We start from the raw sequence: 21,673 nt of genomic DNA on the forward strand, positions 1-21,673 counted from the left end.
GACGGTCCGATACACTATAATCGGGTCGCTGTTTGATGTTCTACGAAATTTCAGAGGAAATCTGGGCTAATTTTGTATGCGCCATTGACAGCAAAATAAGTGAGGTGCCGGCCACAAAGGCTCATTGTTGGTGATTTCTAATCTACACACATCGATAGAACGCCAAAACACCCCACTTTATGACTTAAAACACATCATAACAATTTTCCTTCAGGTTGCACAACACTATTAATTTTTACTATATATTCTTACCAAAATTACGCAACTTTAGATACGGATAGCAAGTTTAAAACAAACTTCTGGGTAATTTCCTCTTTACAACTTTTAAAACAATTGTTCCTAGCCAATTTAGTAGCAGAAAACACACAGCCATCCACAAAGGCACGAGAGTTTGTTTACATCAAAGTTACACATGTGCTTGAAAATCATGTCCGAGCCCTTTCACACCCCTGCCTAAACAACTGGCATCAAAACTTCAAGTGACCTCGTATTTTTACAAAGGTGGGAAAATCAGGCATTTTACATGTTGTTTTTTATCTCATAAAAAATTACAGTCCCTGTCGCTGGCGGAAAACTCCTAAAAGCGAAGGGGAATTCGGGAATTATTTTCACTCAGCCATGTTTTGACGTGAACCTTCGAAAAAATAGTGTTGTGATACCTGCAAGTAATCTATTATTTTACACTCGCAAAAATAAAATCTGAAAACACAAAAACATTTATTGTGGAACACATGTGGAAAGTTTTACTGAATTCTGTAGCTATATCAAAAAGTTATGAGCGATTATTAAAACCATGGTGCTCGCGGTGGCCTCTGATTTATGAAAATATGTTAAAAGTTATACTGTATGTAATTTCACGGCGTGTTAATTTTGAATGATTTTCTTGGTTCTAATTTGTGCAAATATGCATGTCTATTCAAAAGACAATGCAAACTTGTTTATATCATGACGACCCGAGAATATATACATGTACAAGTTTAGCGAACCCTGCCTTTGGGGGGAGGGGTTAAAAAACTGCCGTTATATTATTCAATTTTAAAGAATTGGCGTGCATTTTCATATAAATTAGCATTGTCAGGTTCTAATAAAACTAATGCGGGTGTTGAATCATAGCTAAATTCATATTTTACTTTAATATTGGCGTTTTATGGGCATAATTTTATAGATTCTGTATACCGTACAAGCGTCTAAATAACTCATTTTACACAAAATTCGTATTGCATAAAAGCTTTTTTGGTTTACGACGATAAAACCAACTTTCTGGATAAGCTGCTGTATAATTTTGGGGCAGTTTGGACGGTCCGATACACTAAAATCGGGTCGCTGTTTGATGTTCTACGAAATTTCAGAGGAAATCTGGGCTAATTTTGTATGCGCCATTGACAGCAAAATAAGTGAGGTGCCGGCCACAAAGGCTCATTGTTGGTGATTTCTAATCTACACACATCGATAGAACGCCAAAACACCCCACTTTATGACTTAAAACACATCATAACAATTTTCCTTCAGGTTGCACAACACTATTAATTTTTACTATATATTCTTACCAAAATTACGCAACTTTAGATACGGATAGCAAGTTTAAAACAAACTTCTGGGTAATTTCCTCTTTACAACTTTTAAAACAATTGTTCCTAGCCAATTTAGTAGCAGAAAACACACAGCCATCCACAAAGGCACGAGAGTTTGTTTACATCAAAGTTACACATGTGCTTGAAAATCATGTCCGAGCCCTTTCACACCCCTGCCTAAACAACTGGCATCAAAACTTCAAGTGACCTCGTATTTTTACAAAGGTGGGAAAATCAGGCATTTTACATGTTGTTTTTTATCTCATAAAAAATTACAGTCCCTGTCGCTGGCGGAAAACTCCTAAAAGCGAAGGGGAATTCGGGAATTATTTTCACTCAGCCATGTTTTGACGTGAACCTTCGAAAAAATAGTGTTGTGATACCTGCAAGTAATCTATTATTTTACACTCGCAAAAATAAAATCTGAAAACACAAAAACATTTATTGTGGAACACATGTGGAAAGTTTTACTGAATTCTGTAGCTATATCAAAAAGTTATGAGCGATTATTAAAACCATGGTGCTCGCGGTGGCCTCTGATTTATGAAAATATGTTAAAAGTTATACTGTATGTAATTTCACGGCGTGTTAATTTTGAATGATTTTCTTGGTTCTAATTTGTGCAAATATGCATGTCTATTCAAAAGACAATGCAAACTTGTTTATATCATGACGACCCGAGAATATATACATGTACAAGTTTAGCGAACCCTGCCTTTGGGGGGAGGGGTTAAAAAACTGCCGTTATATTATTCAATTTTAAAGAATTGGCGTGCATTTTCATATAAATTAGCATTGTCAGGTTCTAATAAAACTAATGCGGGTGTTGAATCATAGCTAAATTCATATTTTACTTTAATATTGGCGTTTTATGGGCATAATTTTATAGATTCTGTATACCGTACAAGCGTCTAAATAACTCATTTTACACAAAATTCGTATTGCATAAAAGCTTTTTTGGTTTACGACGATAAAACCAACTTTCTGGATAAGCTGCTGTATAATTTTGGGGCAGTTTGGACGGTCCGATACACTATAATCGGGTCGCTGTTTGATGTTCTACGAAATTTCAGAGGAAATCTGGGCTAATTTTGTATGCGCCATTGACAGCAAAATAAGTGAGGTGCCGGCCACAAAGGCTCATTGTTGGTGATTTCTAATCTACACACATCGATAGAACGCCAAAACACCCCACTTTATGACTTAAAACACATCATAACAATTTTCCTGCAAGTAATCTATTATTTTACACTCGCAAAAATAAAATCTGAAAACACAAAAACATTTATTGTGGAACACATGTGGAAAGTTTTACTGAATTCTGTAGCTATATCAAAAAGTTATGAGCGATTATTAAAACCATGGTGCTCGCGGTGGCCTCTGATTTATGAAAATATGTTAAAAGTTATACTGTATGTAATTTCACGGCGTGTTAATTTTGAATGATTTTCTTGGTTCTAATTTGTGCAAATATGCATGTCTATTCAAAAGACAATGCAAACTTGTTTATATCATGACGACCCGAGAATATATACATGTACAAGTTTAGCGAACCCTGCCTTTGGGGGGAGGGGTTAAAAAACTGCCGTTATATTATTCAATTTTAAAGAATTGGCGTGCATTTTCATATAAATTAGCATTGTCAGGTTCTAATAAAACTAATGCGGGTGTTGAATCATAGCTAAATTCATATTTTACTTTAATATTGGCGTTTTATGGGCATAATTTTATAGATTCTGTATACCGTACAAGCGTCTAAATAACTCATTTTACACAAAATTCGTATTGCATAAAAGCTTTTTTGGTTTACGACGATAAAACCAACTTTCTGGATAAGCTGCTGTATAATTTTGGGGCAGTTTGGACGGTCCGATACACTATAATCGGGTCGCTGTTTGATGTTCTACGAAATTTCAGAGGAAATCTGGGCTAATTTTGTATGCGCCATTGACAGCAAAATAAGTGAGGTGCCGGCCACAAAGGCTCATTGTTGGTGATTTCTAATCTACACACATCGATAGAACGCCAAAACACCCCACTTTATGACTTAAAACACATCATAACAATTTTCCTTCAGGTTGCACAACACTATTAATTTTTACTATATATTCTTACCAAAATTACGCAACTTTAGATACGGATAGCAAGTTTAAAACAAACTTCTGGGTAATTTCCTCTTTACAACTTTTAAAACAATTGTTCCTAGCCAATTTAGTAGCAGAAAACACACAGCCATCCACAAAGGCACGAGAGTTTGTTTACATCAAAGTTACACATGTGCTTGAAAATCATGTCCGAGCCCTTTCACACCCCTGCCTAAACAACTGGCATCAAAACTTCAAGTGACCTCGTATTTTTACAAAGGTGGGAAAATCAGGCATTTTACATGTTGTTTTTTATCTCATAAAAAATTACAGTCCCTGTCGCTGGCGGAAAACTCCTAAAAGCGAAGGGGAATTCGGGAATTATTTTCACTCAGCCATGTTGAGTTCGAAAAAATAGTGTTGTGATACCAGTAGGGTCATTCTGTCTTCATCTATGAGAGTGTTAGCACGAGTAATGTTTTGATACACCCACCACCATCCCCGTTTCTCCACTCCAATATTCGAAAGTTGCATACATGTACAAAATATTATTATTTTGCATATGGCATATTTTATTTTTGAGGTGCCATCTTTTTGCTGGTTTTGTATATATGGTATATAATTTTGAACAAAATATTGTTTTTCTGTATTTTAAGGGGATCAGCATATTGATAAGTTATTTAACATTTTGTGTGAACAGTTTTGGGTCTGATCCCCTACTATGTTGTTTATATTTTTCTTTACTTTCGTCATTTTTAATAAATGACAAATTTCATCATGCACAAGTGTTGAGTTCATTTATCAGACAGCAAAAACAGAGCTGCGGTGAGGTTGTGCAGCATGAGAAAACATAAAGGATTTTGGGGTTTTTTCGGGAAACTACAATTTCATGTGAGAGGATTGTTTAAAGGGGAAAATTGTAAAAATCATATAATTTCATTAAACGTTTTTATTCCGAAATATTTTAACTTGTGATTGGTTTGAAACGTTTTTCTCTAGGCCTTGCTCAACATGTTAATTATATATAAAAACTAATATTTTAATTGACTTTTTATATATTATAATAATTAGCAATAAATCATGCAAATATACATTAAAAATTATTTTAAAGCCGAATTTTGCAAAACTTTTACCTTTAAATCCCTCTATCTTAAATTTGACATAAATGACCCCCTAGTTTTGTTATGCCAATTTATATCGAAGAAGACGTTTGTCATCAAACTGGTGTAAATTTATTGTCTCCTTGCTATCCAAAAGACTCTCATTTCCAAATTACTAATACGTATTTAAACAATGATATACCATTATTCGATAAGTGATTAAAGATCAACAAAGTAGAGAGGAATGTAACCTTATTTTGTTCAAGATATAATTTAGTAAAATGACGCAAGAAGCACTGTTTACTGCTTTATCCAATCGATTATAGTTTTAAATTCTGAATTTAGATTTATTGTTTAGTGAAGGATAGCTGAGTAGTATTTAATTTTCTGGACAAATAATTGAATTGCCGGAGAGAAGCTACATTCATGGGAAGTGATACGCTCAATTCCCATGTAAGTTTTTCAAACAAACGTCAACACGTGTATAGAAATGTATCTGAAGTATATGTATGCATTTTAAATACCTTAATAATAAAGCAGTCCAGGAGCCCCTGATAGTGGGGTTTTGATTTCATAAATTTTATAAAGGTCCAAATACCCCTATAGATAGGCATTTCGTTTGCTTATTAGTTACACAGAGGTTAAGAAAATTTCAAACCAATCAAATAATGGACAAAGTCCCGAATATCGCGAAAAAAAGAATTCTCAAACTGAAAAAAATGGCATGAGAGTTCGATAAAACAAAGACAATGCTTCAAATGTTATAATATGTTTAATGTCAACATTATCCTGTTGCACACTTTAGTCTCAGTCCACAGGGGAGCGAGTTTCTGGAGTATGGTCTGCAAAAAACAAATTAACGTGATTTATTTGCATTCAAATAAAAATGCAGCTAAAATTTTTGTTTAAAGATTGACTTTTGTTATACATGTACAAAATGTACTTGTTATTAATAAAAATGACTCTGCTCAATTATTGATTTATTTATAACGTATACTGTGGTTTCATCAATATTCGTTGAATACCAATTTTCGTGGATTTCGTTGTGAAGTTGATCAACGAAATTTAATGTTCATTGAAGTGCAATTTCTACTTGAATTTTGTATTGATAGGATCATGAACAACGAATTTACGTGTCCTTGAAACTGTTAATAAAATTAAATCCACGAAAACTTTAACCCACGAATATTAATGAAACCACAGTACTAGAACTGCACTTACTCCTTCCATAAACATGAGCTTGGAACTTTTTGGCATATTCTTCGGCTTTTGCAGGTTGTTTTGTATACATGCACATTGAGTAAAACAAGTTATCTATTTCTGGAAATTCAATGCAAAGTTCTTCTATTTCATCCATATGGTCTATCAAAGGATAAACCAAATTATTCAACACCGAAATGCTGTACACATGCATGTAAAACAAGATCAGTTTCCTCTTTAAAATCCGGTTTTGAACATTTTCATCCGTTTTTGAGCCTGAGTTTTGCTTCAACGTTTCTTGAATACATTGAATTGCTGTAGTGATGGCAAGCTCAGCAAGTACTGTATTTCGCCTCCAATATTCCCTCTTACTGATATCATACAAAAAACTTGCTATAGATGTAAAATCTGTGCTGTTGGTACAAGGTACTTTGATCCAGTTTAGTCTGGGATCAACCATCCATGGCAGATAGGTTTGCAGTGTTACTTGTTGTTTCTCTAAAACCATATCTGATACATTTGATCCTATCCTCATGTCAAAAGTACGCGCCAGGTTGACACGAGAGGATTTTTGTCTTATTTCCATCAAAGCCGACACGAAAAAATCACAAAAACTAAACGATGCTTGTCTCAATCCTGTTTGTGGACTCAAAAGGCTTTGTTCAAACCGGTCCTGAAGAATATCAAGAGAAATGCTGTAGAAACCCATCTTAGCAATAACTTTTGCTGTTTTAATTGTTAGGTGCCCAAATAATTCATCTAGTGCTGTTTGAAAGTCTTGTCTCTCCGCAGAATAGTTTTCTTTTGACAAGACACTTTTAATTAGATTCACTCCATACGTAAATCCATATTTCTCTGCAACAATTTCAATAACACTAGTAGGGAAAAGACGAACGTACTCGACAATAGTAGACATTGTGCTAATGTCGTCTTCTCTACAACTGTCCATAAGATTGCTCTCCGGAATGAAATAATTAGGAAGAAACTTTGCCTTTAAGCATGACAATAAAGAGCTTAGCACATACAGTACACATCCACTGAAATTTGTTTCCCAAACGTAAACAGGCAATTCCTCACAAGCCATAAAAAAGACAGATTTTAGATGTTTTGTTTTGAATGGTGTGTGATTCATCATGTTGCTGAGTAGTAACTTAAGGACAAGAAAACCATGTCGTTGTGGAACTGTTAAACTCTTAAATAATAAGTGTGCAGCCATTGAAAAATTGAATTGCCATTCAATATCTGGACACGTGCATTTTGGGTGAGGTTTTGGAATTAAACTGCAGCCCTGTTTTATGATGGAGGAAATTATTTCTCTAGAAGGGAATTCTTCTCCTCTTTTTGTCCAACGATGCATGAATGGGAATGAGTAACAGGGCACCCCAATACATTCGACTTTTCTGACGTACTTCATATCTAAATCTGAACGTAATTTGTCGGTAACTATAAATGCTTTTTGATACATGACAGAACCGATTTTGGCAACGTTCTCATTAGCATCAATTAAAGATGATGACGAGAGTCTAAGTCTGCAGTATCCAGGGTATGAATTCGACGTGTCAATAATCACGTGTTTTCCTCCAGTGTAATCATCTAAAGAATCATTGTCATATATTGCTTCGATGTCCCTTTTAAGAACGACAACTCTGAAATAACTTGGTCTTGATTGCCGAGTTGCGGCCAATATGTGCATCTTCTGAGTGCAACTTAAGTCTTGCAAGATTAAACAACTTTGGTCTGCATAGGAACCCAAATGATGATAATATATTTCACCGACCCTCAGCAAAGGATATTTGACATATTCACCGTAGAACATTTTGTATGGGAAAACAAGTTTCATGATGATTCCCAAGTATGGCAAAGGTATCCCAGACAAAGGGTCAATCCGTGACTGATCTTCAACCAATCGTCTTCGAATTTCTGCAACTATTAAAAAAAAGTTAACTTTTAAAATCTCTCATAATTCAGGATCATGATATCACTTTACTTTGTTAAAATATTATTTGTTACAACTTTGGATAAGTTAATTTTTTCAAAATACGTGCCTTCTTCCAGCTCTACATCACGACCGCTGTAAGATTTGAAAATCTTCTCGCGTTCGGAAATTGAATGTTTTGAAGACTGTAAATGTATTGGTTCTTCTTGAAAAGAAATACTCTGTACGACAAACTGAACAGTCTCAGTTAAATTGGATATCGGAAAATGTCCTGGAGACATATTTGCAACCTTTCTATCCACAAGTTTTCTTCTTTCATCGAGGGGTTTTTCTGTGCAAATCGCCAGCATTCGAAATATCAGAGCTTCTGAAAAATGATTACGCTTTGTAAGATTATGCCAGATTATGAAAATTATTATAGTTAGCCAATAACTTTTTTTCTATAAAATATTAATAAAGAAACCATTTCATTTACTGTAAGGCAATTCTGTCATCCATTGAAAAGGACGAAAACTGAAAATATGAAAGTCTCCAACTTGACCGAGGAAAATTGAAATTTTTTTCATCTTTTCAGCTGGTTCCGCAGTAACATAAGAATATTGTACTTCGTTGTGGAAGAAATTATAGATACTGATATCCAGCATAAAAACATCAGCCAACACCTGCATGAAAGTACGATTTAATCGCTCTCTCGTTTTCCCCATTTTGTGGAGATAAGATTCCCATGTTTCCTCTGATAAAAAAGCTGAATCATGTACTTCGTATTTTTCTGAATTTATTCTAAGGCGTCTGCGTTAAGAAAAAATAACCCGGATTACAAGTATGAACATTATTACATGATTAATTTAATTTCATTTTAATTCTCTTTTAAAAGCAGTTAATTGAAATGTAAATGTATGTACATGTACCCCCTTTCTTACTTTATCACTGTCTCTCGTAACGACATCTCTGTGTGTCCAGGGCATCCGTTGACCATAAACTGATCTGCGACTGCACGGAACAGACAGTTTTCATCCCCGTACACGTCGTGAATTTCAAAGTAGTTTTCTTTGGCAAATTGTTGAACAACTGGTGTAAACGCTGGATACCGATCGAACACTTCCTCAAAAGGACCTGGAAATTAAAATACTACACATGATTAATTTTTATTTTAAATTGTACATTGAAGCTAGCTATTTTCGTCTTTTCATTTGATTCATATTCAATATCACAAAATAAAACAAGATATCTATGAACCAATGTTCACTAGTGTTACTTGAAAATACATAATAAGCAAAGTCATCATTTAACAGACAATTGACGCCTGGTTTGTTAAAAAATGATTCCGACCATATGACATGTCTAAACAACGAGTGTGTTAAAATTTTAAGCAGCTGAAATTGAAAGTTGCTGTGAAATCTCTAGCGAAAATTTGTTACGGACAGACAGACAGGTACATGAGAAGAACAGTACAACGCCGGTGTAACGACGAAAAGTGACCCCCGTAGAATATTGACCGAGGGTCATTTTTCTACGTAGAAAAATGACCCACTCAGTTGTAGAATACTTGGATTACATCGTAGACATTATGGTCTTAGGGTCATATTTTACCGTGTGGGTTGTAAATAAATGACCCCGTAGAATATTGACTAAATTTTATTACATATTCTATGTTTACTAGTTTTTGGTCTATTCCGTTTCCTTAGGGTGGATACAGGGATGGTGACGATAGTGGAGGGGGGGGGGTACATTGCCTGCTTGATATTTATATTTTTTTTGTCGTATAACTTTGTACAAATAACCAGTCTGAGTTTTCTGATCACTTGTCATTTCTTATCATCATTGTTTCAGTCTTTTTTTTTTTTTTTTTCAAATAAAAAAAGAAAAAATAAGTATTTCTATTTGACCAAAGTACATTGTTCACAATCTAAATTTTAAAAAAGATCGTACAAATTGTAAACAGGCCCCGAGGTTATAAAACTTTCTTGAGTACGATCTCGTACTCCAAATCGTACTCCGTGCTCCAAATCATACTCGTACTCAAGGTATCGAGGTTATAAACTTTTTCATACTCATACTCGTACTCCAGCTGAGTACAAAACGGCGATTCTCTGAGTAAGCTATGAAGCTTTCTCGAAGTCGTACTCAAGACATTTAATCTAAATAAAATGCAGTGCAAACATATAATATTGTTCATATTGTAACGTTGCTATATTATACGCTATAATTTAATCATATTTACATGTATATGAATTAAAATGGAAAGTTTTTACCATTAATGACATATCTAGAATAGATATAATGGAGGTGAATTTAAGAGTAAGGGCGACATGCAACCAAGATTATCAAAATAACTTTTAGATAGTTTGCTTCATTAATTAATGTACATATACATGTAAATCTACGTACAAAATACTACCGTTGAATAGCTCGACTTTTTTAAGAATTCTGTTTTTAGTCAAATACTGCCCATACACCCCATCATTTAAAACAAAGAAATCAATGTACATGTATCGTTATTAATCAATTTCAAACAGATGTACTTGCTGGGTCCCTTTTTTGATTACAGTGTAAATGTAGGTTAGTTCTAAACATTAACAAAGGATGGGGGATGCATAAAAGTCTAAAACTTTCTATTACTTACTTATTAATCAATTATCATTTATGTTGCATGCCACAAAACTTGGAAAGGGAAACATTTTATAGAATAAGCGGTAAATCAGTGGCGGAGTAAAGGAGGTCGCACCCAGCCCCCCCCCCCCCCTTCCCCCACAGCCCTAAAAAAATTGTCCAAATAAAGTTAAATCATACTCCTTCTGGCAAAAAAAATGTACAACTTGCAAGTCTTAATTATCTTTTTTTTAACTTGGGGGATTTCTCTACATTAGACTGATTTCAATGGTGCAATAGGAAGAAAACGCGTGTGTTCAATGGTGTAACTAAACCCTCCCAGAAAAAAATGTATGTAATCGATTGAAAATACTACTTGTGATAAAATAGCTTCTTCGCATTTTCATGTGAGAGATTTTTCTCTATATAGCTTAGCTGTGGGAATATTCATCTCTTAAATTATTTTATTTCATTAGCAAGTAGCTATCTAGATAATTCATATAGTTATTTCTTTTTTATCTAAAGTAACCAAATATTTATGTCAAATGCATTAAAATTAACACATGTATTTCGAATTTTAAAGATGAATAGGAAAAGGCTTGCTCAAAAATATCAAATGACGTTACTTAAGATTAAAAATGACACAGTACGTGTATATGTAAATTCTAAACACACATTTTCAAGCCTTGACTAAGTGAGAAAAACTTGAACCATCAATAAAACCCCACAAAGAGGGTTACAGCAACTTTAGTACACAGTTTCCTTGAACACGTTGTTTCGGTTTAACCTGGTCCTCATAGTGGAAATTTCAAAAATATTTCAATTAGTGAATTTTCTTAAACTCTCGTGCACATTCCCAAAAATATTGAAATGAGAAACTTTACGTGTGTCCTTGACTTTTGGCATATGTTCATTGATGCAATTCCAACCCCAACCCCCACCCCACCCCTTTAAGATATTAGATGGGTTTTTTTCTCACAAGAATTAAGGCAAGTATAGTATGTTGCAATTAAATTGGAATACCCCTATAATTTCTTTAGTGTATACTTTCTGAGTGTGAAAATAAACGGATCTTCTCAGTATTTTGTGATTTTCCCAAGTATATGTTTCTATTTTTGAATTAAACTCTTCCTGTTTTTCCTAATACAGGAACTGTTCACTAAATATCTTAAAAGATATCCACTTGGGGGCAGTGACTTTCCAGTTTTGTATTGGCGTCGTTTCTGGCCTTTTCCTGACATTTAAAATATCAAAATCGTTAAAAAGCCAGGAAAACTAAAGATATATCGAACTAAATTCTATGTTGAAATACTCTCTTCATATCCGTGTAAATTCTTACTTCTTTCTTTTATATTCATATCGTTCCTTACAATATAATTATACTTAATCATCACATGCATGAATCACTATCTGAGTCTCATGAGAGAGAGAGAGAGAGAGAGAGAGAGAGAGAGAGATATTTGACATAAACACAATTTGTTGATAATTTTACCAATTACACTGGATTTATCGTCTTTGTTGCTCAAAAATTCATAACTTATAGATGCAGACACACCTCCATGCTTGCAGATGAAGAAGGTAATATGTACATGTAAATAATGTGTTACATTTTGTTGATAAATAATTAATCTGAATACATGTACAGTTTGCCTACATGCCAGGACTATTTACATGAATTACTGTTCTCTGTCTTTCTCCAGAGACGTAAATTTTCATCGATCGGCTTTTGGAGCATACTCCAAATAGTACTCAGCGGAGAACGTACTCCAAAACTTTTATAACCTCGGTTTTTAGAGCCGTACTCAGTGGAGCACATACTCGGAGTACGGAGTACGAGTTGGAGTATGAGTATGGAAAAAGTTTTATAACCTCGGGGCTTGGAACTGATACCAGTAAATTTACTGGGGAAGAGAAAATTATTCATCATGGTATCTATCACAATGAGAAATTAATTATTAACCATTGGTCAGAAATAGGCACATGATCATCTCATCAAATGCGTGATTTCAGAAAATTTTATCCCCCGGGGGGGGGGGGGGTGGATATTTATTGGACGGGGGTGGGGGGGGGGGGGGGGGTGGGGGTCGAGGCCTATAATAGGTAAATTCAATCAGAGTTACCTTAATAAGTTTGAATTCCCCATCCCTTAGATCTGCGATCGATTACATGCGTCATCCCATTTGGATATTTATCAATTCTTTTATTGTTATGTTACAATTTAAAAAAAAAAATGCTTGATTTTAAAACCATATAAACATTACCAATTCCAAAACTTCGAATTTAGAATTGAACACAAGACACAGAATACTTTACAAAAAACTTTGCATGGATTTGAAATCGATATCTGTTGTAATCAAATTGACATTCAGAATGTACTTGTAAACTTCGGTATTTAACAGCTAGTACAAATTGCAAAGAAACAATGACACTAAAAAGGACTTTGGCATTGACTTTGACTCCATTTGAGTATAACTCTGGTATGTAAAAACGACATTTGAATCTAGTAAATAATACGGGTATATTCTTACATAACTTTAAACTTTATTTGGATTTACCATATAGGTTTCCCAGGAAATCATTCTCATTTTTAACAATTTTGAAAGTAGAAACTACAGCTGTTTTTTGTTACTTATCTCGAAAAACTGATCCTTTTACTGAGTGTCAATAAAGAATAACATCTATTAAGAGATATTTGTTGATAGGTAAAAAAACGTGGCATAAGAACTGCTGTAAGGACCAGCTAGATTGCATACACAAAGATTTATATTTACCAAACTTTCAAATCATAAAAGAATATTACCTGTTATCCCTAATCATATCCTACTAGTAATTGTAAAGGCTGGAAAGGTTTATTACACAAACAGAGAGAAACATGTACACCCATATCAAAATGGAGAGAAAAGGGTCATAATGATGCACAAGAAACCTGGAACAAAATTGTTGAACTCCATTTTAAATCGACACAAGAATCAAAATTACATTGATTACAGTTCCAAATTCTTCATAGTATTTTTTAAACAAATGAATATCTTTTCAAAACAAAAAACAGAGTCTCCTGTGTGCACTTTCTGTAAAAGAGATTAAGAGAGTAGTTAACATTTATTTTAATTATGAATGTACTGTAGAGACAGAATTATAGGCTGATGTTAAAGAATAGATTTTGAGACGGTTTGATTTATTAATAACATTTGATAAACAATCAGTTTTTTTAGAAAATATGAAAATAGAGAAATTTATAAAAAAAAAATTAACTTGGTAATTCTTATTGTGAAGCAATATATTTTTTTCTTGTAAATATAAAAGTAACGCTAATCCAAATATACCTGAATTAAAAACAGTTATATAATAGAGAGGCTTTTGACCGAAAAATATATGCTAATGAAAAATTGAAGATATAAGTAATATGAAATCTATAGCAAAAATAAGCTTTAGTGCTGTAGTATATAAGGATAAACAGTTTCTTTATTGTGGTTTTTTTTGTTTAGAACTGCAATGGTTTTTTTTTAATTTTTGTATCCGCTTTCAATTATCCATGTAGAACAAGATATGTCACGTTTGTATATGTATGTATATGATGTGAATGTGGAAAATTCAATTAAAGAAAGATAAAAAACGAAGTCATCATCAACGTGTTGCATACTGAATACAGAAAGTCGGAAAGGCGGTGGCTTTGCAGTATTGCAGTGTACTTGACGGTTCGGTATAAATCTGATTAGTTTATTTTAGGCAAAATGCATCCGTCAGGTAAACAGCATTCGTTTTGTGACCTTTGCTGTAGGTTGGAATAAACAAAAATTGGTCTCTGCAATTATTTTTTTCTCAAACAAGTATTTGATGTAGGTCTTAGTCAATGCTGAGAGCAATCTGAGTTAAAAAACAAAGTACATTTAAAAAAAAACAACCATGCCATGCTAATACTATGAAAATATTATTATAGTGATCAAAATCTATTAGAATTAACCACTCGTACATGTACCTATAATTAAATATGTTTCAATGCAACTAAAACTATAAGACACTAAAAGATACTATAGTGTGATGATTCATGCGTATTGCACTTAAATCTGTAAAATTCAATAAAATAATCAATATTAAACGAAAATAATATATGAAAATAAAATAGAGGCCAACAATTTTTGTACAGGCTAAATTTGAAGCCAGGCCAAAATTTGAGACCAAAAGTACTCATTCAAAAACGTTTGTTTTTCTTTATTTTTTTCCAGCTTTTAATTAAAGAGCTGGCCACTTTGTATATAGTTAAAAAAAACGCAGTCAAATTCCAAACCTCTCCTCTTATGGTAAAATTTTTTAAGTTTACAAGTAAAAAAAATTGAATTTATAAGGAGCCCCCCTGAAATTTTGACACAGTCAAACGGATCATATTACTTAATGATTCTATCAGTTTAATTAAATTTGACCTTTTTGTTTTCGGATAAAGGTCAGGTCAAGGTCACTACCTTTTTCCTCAACGTAAAGAATAATAAAAATAAGTGTAGCTCTTTATCGTTCTGTAGACATTTGTTTAAGATTTGAAGATTCAAATCTTCAATGAAATCATAGACCATGAGAATGTCTATCAGCTTATACTACTAAATTGGAATGAATATTTATACTAAAATTGATATTGCTTAGCCCGCATTTCCTCTAATTTTCTTAAATTTTGAAGAAATTTTGATTATTCTTTTATGCTTCCAATAATAAAATATTTCTAATTTTTATGTATTATGAAGACTTTATATAAAGATATAAATTGACAGAAAAGCTAATATATTGACCATTTCATAAGAGAGAAAAACTGATTTTAGTGATTTTTTCACAAAAATCAATGTATAGAATGGGCGCTTTAAAAAGCTTATAAAAATGTTATTTGATAGGCAAATCATATTTTAAAAACATATTCTGAAACCCAAGTATCATATTATTAGTTCACATTAGTAAAAAAAAATCCAACATTATTGTTATTGTTTTTAAAATGCTAAATCAGACTCATTATATATATAATCTGCAGCCAATTCTGAATTGCGCAACATGTGATATTTTCCTACGCCAATATTACGCCAAAAATATAGTCCTTGTTCCATTCTAAACATTGATTACATTTTTCTATGCCAAGTTGTATGATAGTAAAAAAGAAAGAAAAATATACTATTTTAATTTCCTTTCATCTTGATTTAATGAACAATTAATCAAATTTACGGTTGACAAGTCGAAAATCAGAAAAGACTCCTTCCTTAACTATATAATGGCAGCGATGCAGAGTTTGAAATTAAACTTATCAAACATTTTGTGTAACGTTAGCGCAATCGTGATAAATCCAAAATTCCGAATGTACTCGCGAGGTGCTGTCTTCAGTGTACCTGTCTAATCTTTCACATGCTTTTGCTGCCCCTCCCCACCCCCACCCCCCCCCCCCACCCCCCGGACACTTCACATTAATGCTAAATGTATCCCTTTAACTTTTTTAAATAGTATTTCTATGAAGTTTATAAGTGAGGTCAAAATTCTATGAGGGTCAGTTTTCAACGTGTGGGGGGTCGTAGATCTACAGGTCTGGAATGGTATTCTACTGTAGAAAAATGACCCAATTTGACATAGAATACTGACCCTGGGTCAGTTTTCTCCGTAGAAATTTGACCCCCGGGTCAATGTTCTACGGGGGTCACTTTTCGTCGTTACACCGGCCAATTCGGGATCCGCGTTCTCTGTACTGTATATCCCTCTCATCTTCGGAGCCGGGTCTAATAATTTATAAGTTTAATACAACAAAGCTACCTGTTGGTTTTTCTTTGTAAATTAAAACAGATGAAAGTTATAGTTATTGTAACGATTTTATACTTTAATAATCAAGCACCACAGTCTTAACGCTGGTAGCCTAGCAACCTTGTTTTTCTGCCCAAAGAGTCAAGAGACTCCAAAACATTTCTGCGGCGGAAGAAGCAGAGAAAAAAGAACTTGCCAGACATATGGTACAACATGGAAGGTGGAGTGTCTCACAGCGAATGTTCCCATGTTTTCAATTAAATGTATGCCTAAGTAGTTAAGCCAAAACAATTTTAAATTGATCACTAAGAGAAATATATAAACTGCTTAAAAACCACAAGGGGTACTGATGGAATAGACTGTAACTTACAGTTGTATGAGAGAAAACGCCAGAAAAAGGCAAATGACCGTAAGCTGTCGTTTATAATTCCATTATTTTTTTGTATACCTATTTTCAGTCGATGGTCAATTAATAAAAACATACGTCATCCCACAAGTACACAGGAATTTGTTTTTTCATTTTTTTTCCATTTTGCAAATGAAGAATTTCTCAATATCATACAAAAGCCGAGAAGGATCATTCGAGATTCGAGATTCAAAATACGAGATTCGAAATACGAGATTCGAGATTCGAAATTCGAGATTCAATATCTAAATTAACCAATCAAATCATGGATCTGAAACCTGTATCCTAGCAACATCAAACTGTTCTAAATAAAGATCATTCGTACATGCTCTTTCCTACAAATAAATGCTATGTTCACTTCTCCCTACCTAACTAAATAATTATTTGTATTTACTTTTACACAGAATATCTAAGTAGACTAGTAATAATGCAGTGTGCTTCGCGGATCTAAGTGATTTTGTTTGCCCTGGTGCATTTCCACCTGATGCGTTTGAACCCTGGGGTATTTCACCACCAGTAATAGTTTAAAAACCCGGGTTTATTCACCCCTTTTGTGTAAAAATGCGGTTATGGTAGAGAACTTCATAAGCGTAGCTAATTTTTTCTGTAGGGGGTCCTAGGCCAATTTAAAAAAAAATTTACTATGTTAATTTAATAAGCTCCAATTTTCCCGAGGAGGGGGTCCAGATCCCCTGACCCCCTCCTTTCTAGATCCCCGCATGAAGATTAGAACATGTATCTAAATAATCTAAATATAAATAATCTGTCCTGTTTCACTAATAAATATAAGCATTACTTATCGTTTTTATGTATGCATACAGTGATACACTATTACTATGATTATAAACAAATCATTGAGATATTATCACATCATACGGAATTATTAATAAATACATTTTTTTTCCCCTTTTCCTCAGTAAACAACTTATTATGAGTCTTACTTTTGGAATTGTTTTCAATATAGAAGGATACCTACTCTCTACAATTAAAGGTAGGGATGATAGGGTGCCAATTTGTTCACATTGCCGATTTCTTGTGCAGAAAACAGTAAAACTTTTTAAAAATTTGATTGTGCATGAATATTTCAAAATTAATTGTTGTACTTGTATTTTGTTATAATTCATTTATTGATATATCAACAAGAAAGAATAAAAGCATATGTTTCACAGCCAAATTAAGTTTCTCTGTAGTTTCCTACCCCCCCCCCCCCCCCCGCACCAAAATTGACAATAATTACATATAAGTCATACAAATGTTTACTTTTTTTGTAAGTAAATCTCTAAAGATGTAAATAAGCACTGCAAACAAAGATGTGTGTATTTAATATACTACTACATTACACTTAGCCAGATAAAATGTAATCAGGATGAAGCTACAAGGGGTGAGTGGTGCAAATTTACCAATTTGTCGCCATACACACAGAACACCAAATAAAGAAACTGTGAGTGGTGTGTGGAATGCATAAAAGATGGCGGCAAATTATCTCAAATAGTCAGTGCAAAAACCCACAAATAGGCTGTTATTTGTTACCTATCCTGCAAAAACATTGATAAAAAATTTTATCGTCCCATAACATAGCCGATTAAGTTAATGTGTACATATGGTCAACGTACATGTAATTCTAATATACAAGAAGGCGGACGTATCAGGCGGGGATCCAGAAAATCAAATTTCAAAAATGATCGGTTGAATTACATTAAATGCTTTGAAAATTGTTTAAAACTATCGCACGGGTCAAAATGCATGATAGAAGCTATGTACAGTGTAATTGGAAACTTTCATTTTATATCAATATGTAGTATTACCTATTATAACAAATGAGAGTATAGCACAACTGCCACAAGCAATACATGTCCTTTACAGGCACCACCTCCCTCCCCATAAAAAAATGAAACAATTGTCGTTTTATTTGCTAAAATGTGTGTGGTTCAAGATTTTTCTAAAGGACATTACCGATTAGAATTGAAAAAGAGTCGTACGTTTAAAACTAATTATGTCAAAATTTTTAGATTCATTTGGTTATATTTTGGTCCATTTGGGTAAATAGATGCACCAGCGCAGCTTTAATTTATATATAATCAGGCCATAAATTCAAAATATTTTCACAAATTAATAGCTTTAAATCCAGTGGATGAAAAAAAGGAAAGCAAGTCGAACTCGCTGAGTGCTAATACCTGTGTTGAATGAATGGTGCAGTAGGATATGCGCAAAAAAGTCCCGTCTACTCTTCCTACCCTATATTTATTTGAATATTAAATCCGATTATAAGAGTCAAATTAAAAATCAAGTACGGATATGTACCTGTTTATCAAAAGTAAAACTACTCATAATTTATCTACAGTGTATCGTTATGGAGCTACACAGAAAGTTTTATATTAATTTGCCGAGCCAAATAAAATAAACCTGGAAAACGAAGAGAAAACAAAGTGGGGACAGAATACCTGGCAAACTAATTAGGACTATAAAGCCCCCCCCCCCCCCCCCCCCCCCCCCCCTCTTGAAATGTATATACTGAAAACAGATTATTGGAGTACAACATCCGCACACGATTTAAAGAACATTTCATGTTTTTTTTATCATTTTCGCTAGCTACATGTAATGTAAGACATCACAAATACCCCAAACCCCCTCACGGAAAAGGAAATGCTAGGTGATGAGAGAGAGAGAGAGAGAGAGAGAGAGAGAGAGTCGATGTAAAATTAAAGCTTGCTAGTTGGTCTGCCCTACCCTAGCTACCTCCTCTCTTTTCTCCTTTTAGAGGCTTAATTATTGTCTATATCTGCTTGTAACAAATCAAATTAATTTCAAATTCTAAATCAAAACTGAATTTGACACTACAAAACTCTCTGTCTGTCTGTCTGTCTGTCTCTCTCTCTCTGTCTGTCTCTTTCTCTCTCTCTCTCTCTCTCTCTCTCTCTCTCTCTCTCTCTCTCTCTCTCTCTCTCTCTTTCTCTCTCTCATCACCTAGCATTTCCTTTTCCGTGAGTGGGTTTTGGGTATTTGTGATGTCTTACATTAGCTAGAGAAAATGATAAAAAAAAACATGAAATATTCCTATTCCTATCTTGATTGTTGTCGTTGAGGTTGTAAATCATTATATCTTCTATGGTTTAAAACTTTATGATAACCTATATTTTGACATGTCGATTATTTCATTGAATTTCGTTTCATAGCTAAAACCACACTCAGTTTTTATTATTTAGATTAAACAGATCTTTCTTCGCGAGCCGATTTTTACACAGTTGGGGCGAATACACAACGGGTTAAAATGGTTCGGGGGGGGGGGGGGGGATACATACAGGACAAACAAAATCACATAGATTTGCAAAGCCCACAGTGTTATCACTAATTTAATTGTTTATCCTGTGTGGGGTCAATTTATCAATGTTAATTTAACCATTTTATAACCACAATATAAGAGCTTTTAAGACATTTATTTGTAGGAAAGAGCATGTACGAATGATCTTTATTTAGAACAGTTTGATGTTGCTAGGATACAGGTTTCAGATCCATGATTTGATTGGTTAATTTTGATATTGAATCTCGAATTTCGAATCTCGAATCTCGTATTTCGAATCTCGTATTTTGAATCTCGAATCTCGAATGATCCTTCTCGGCTTTCGTAATATCAAGCTCTTGTCTGTTAGAATATTTTAACAAACACAAAGAAAAACAAAACATAATTGCGTAAAGTTTTGGTGGTATCGAACCTCAACCAATCAGACCTTTTCTATATAATAACATAATTATTTTAATTAGGAGTAGTGTTTTCAAAACGTACTCAATGTTGATCAAGGAAGAAAAAATACGCTAAAAATGCCTTAGATGTGACAACACTCACATAATACTGTATCTTGAGTGCTCCGTGGCAGATGATACGAATGACAGTGTTGACAAACCTCTTCGTATATATCTTTTTTTCTGAGAGTATCCCAGTATTCATCTTCACTGTCAAAATAGTCTGTTTCGTCTAAATCGTCAAAAAAAGTGCTTCCACTTGCAATGTTGTCAGAATCCTCTTCAATTTCTTTCGTCTGATCAGCATGCTTATTCTCTTTGTGTATATCGGTGCTCTCAGAATTTAGATCAATGAAAGAGAGTGTGGCCTCGGTGTCAGTTAAACAATTGTCGAAAACCGATACCTCCTCAGAATCCTCATTCTCATTGCCCTGATTCTCTTCACTTCGCCAATACTTGTGTGGAGCAGCTCTTTGCTTTTCTTTTTCTATCATCTGATTGACGTTCTTCAGTGACATCTTCAATGTTTAGATCCAGGGATAGTCGCGTTACGATGTTATTCATACCACTGAATTATCCTTTCGCTGATATTTGTTGTGCCTTGATATCATTGGATACAAATTTGGACTGAAGTGGTTCAACACGCAATTCTATGATAACATTTGTTTCCTGGAAGTTTTCAAATCTGCGACATTTTTAACAAAATGAGGACGGAAACGATTCCCCTATTTTTCAGTTTTCTTCAATAAACAGCTTATCAAAACTCCATAAAATGAAATATTTATTTCCTGTTGCATAAATTTAATTTTAAATTAATAAATGTGTCTGTTTATTTCAATATTTCAAAGTTTTTTTTTTTTTTTTTTTTTATTATATTAAAGTTAAAGAATTATTTGAATTATTGTAACTGTGCGAACGATACCTAAGCCAGCAAAAACAGTGTGTTTTTAATTAATTGTATTAATTTAATCGTGTACCAACGCGCTATCTTCCAGATATGAAATAAGGTTTTTTGATATTTGTATTACTTTAAACCACTTACAAAAAGCTTAATTCATGCAACAATAAGTTTGATGGCACAGATGGCTTAAATAACGTACTGTACCATATGTGAAAGGCTTATCAGTTTGTTAAAAAAAAATTGTCAAAAACCAAAATAGTAAGTTCTATTTAATCTTCAACAAAAAGCTTCCTGGTGGAAAGTTTAAAGATTTTCCAAATATGATTCCATCAGGAAGTGATCAAAAGTTTATCCTCCCTTTATAAATAAATAAAAGTACCCTTGAATA

At 33.6% G+C, this 21,673-nt stretch overlaps 1 protein-coding gene across 1 annotated transcript; it reads right to left on the minus strand.

Moving 5' to 3' along the window:
* Window positions 1–5,014: 5,014 nt before the first annotated feature.
* Window positions 5,015–21,090, minus strand: LOC109618234 (uncharacterized). Its single transcript, XM_066088876.1, has 6 exons — window positions 20,488–21,090; window positions 8,812–9,004; window positions 8,367–8,680; window positions 8,001–8,258; window positions 5,977–7,881; window positions 5,015–5,597 (listed from the first exon to the last, which is right to left on the minus strand). Exons 1-6 carry the CDS (start codon window positions 20,900–20,902, stop codon window positions 5,563–5,565), a joined length of 3,120 nt encoding a protein of 1,039 aa, XP_065944948.1. The 5' UTR covers window positions 20,903–21,090; the 3' UTR covers window positions 5,015–5,562.
* Window positions 21,091–21,673: the final 583 nt, after the last annotated feature.

The sequence above is a fragment of the Magallana gigas genome, chromosome 6 (genome assembly GCF_963853765.1).
Source record: "Magallana gigas chromosome 6, xbMagGiga1.1, whole genome shotgun sequence".
In the NCBI taxonomy this organism is placed as follows: domain Eukaryota; kingdom Metazoa; phylum Mollusca; class Bivalvia; order Ostreida; family Ostreidae; genus Magallana; species Magallana gigas.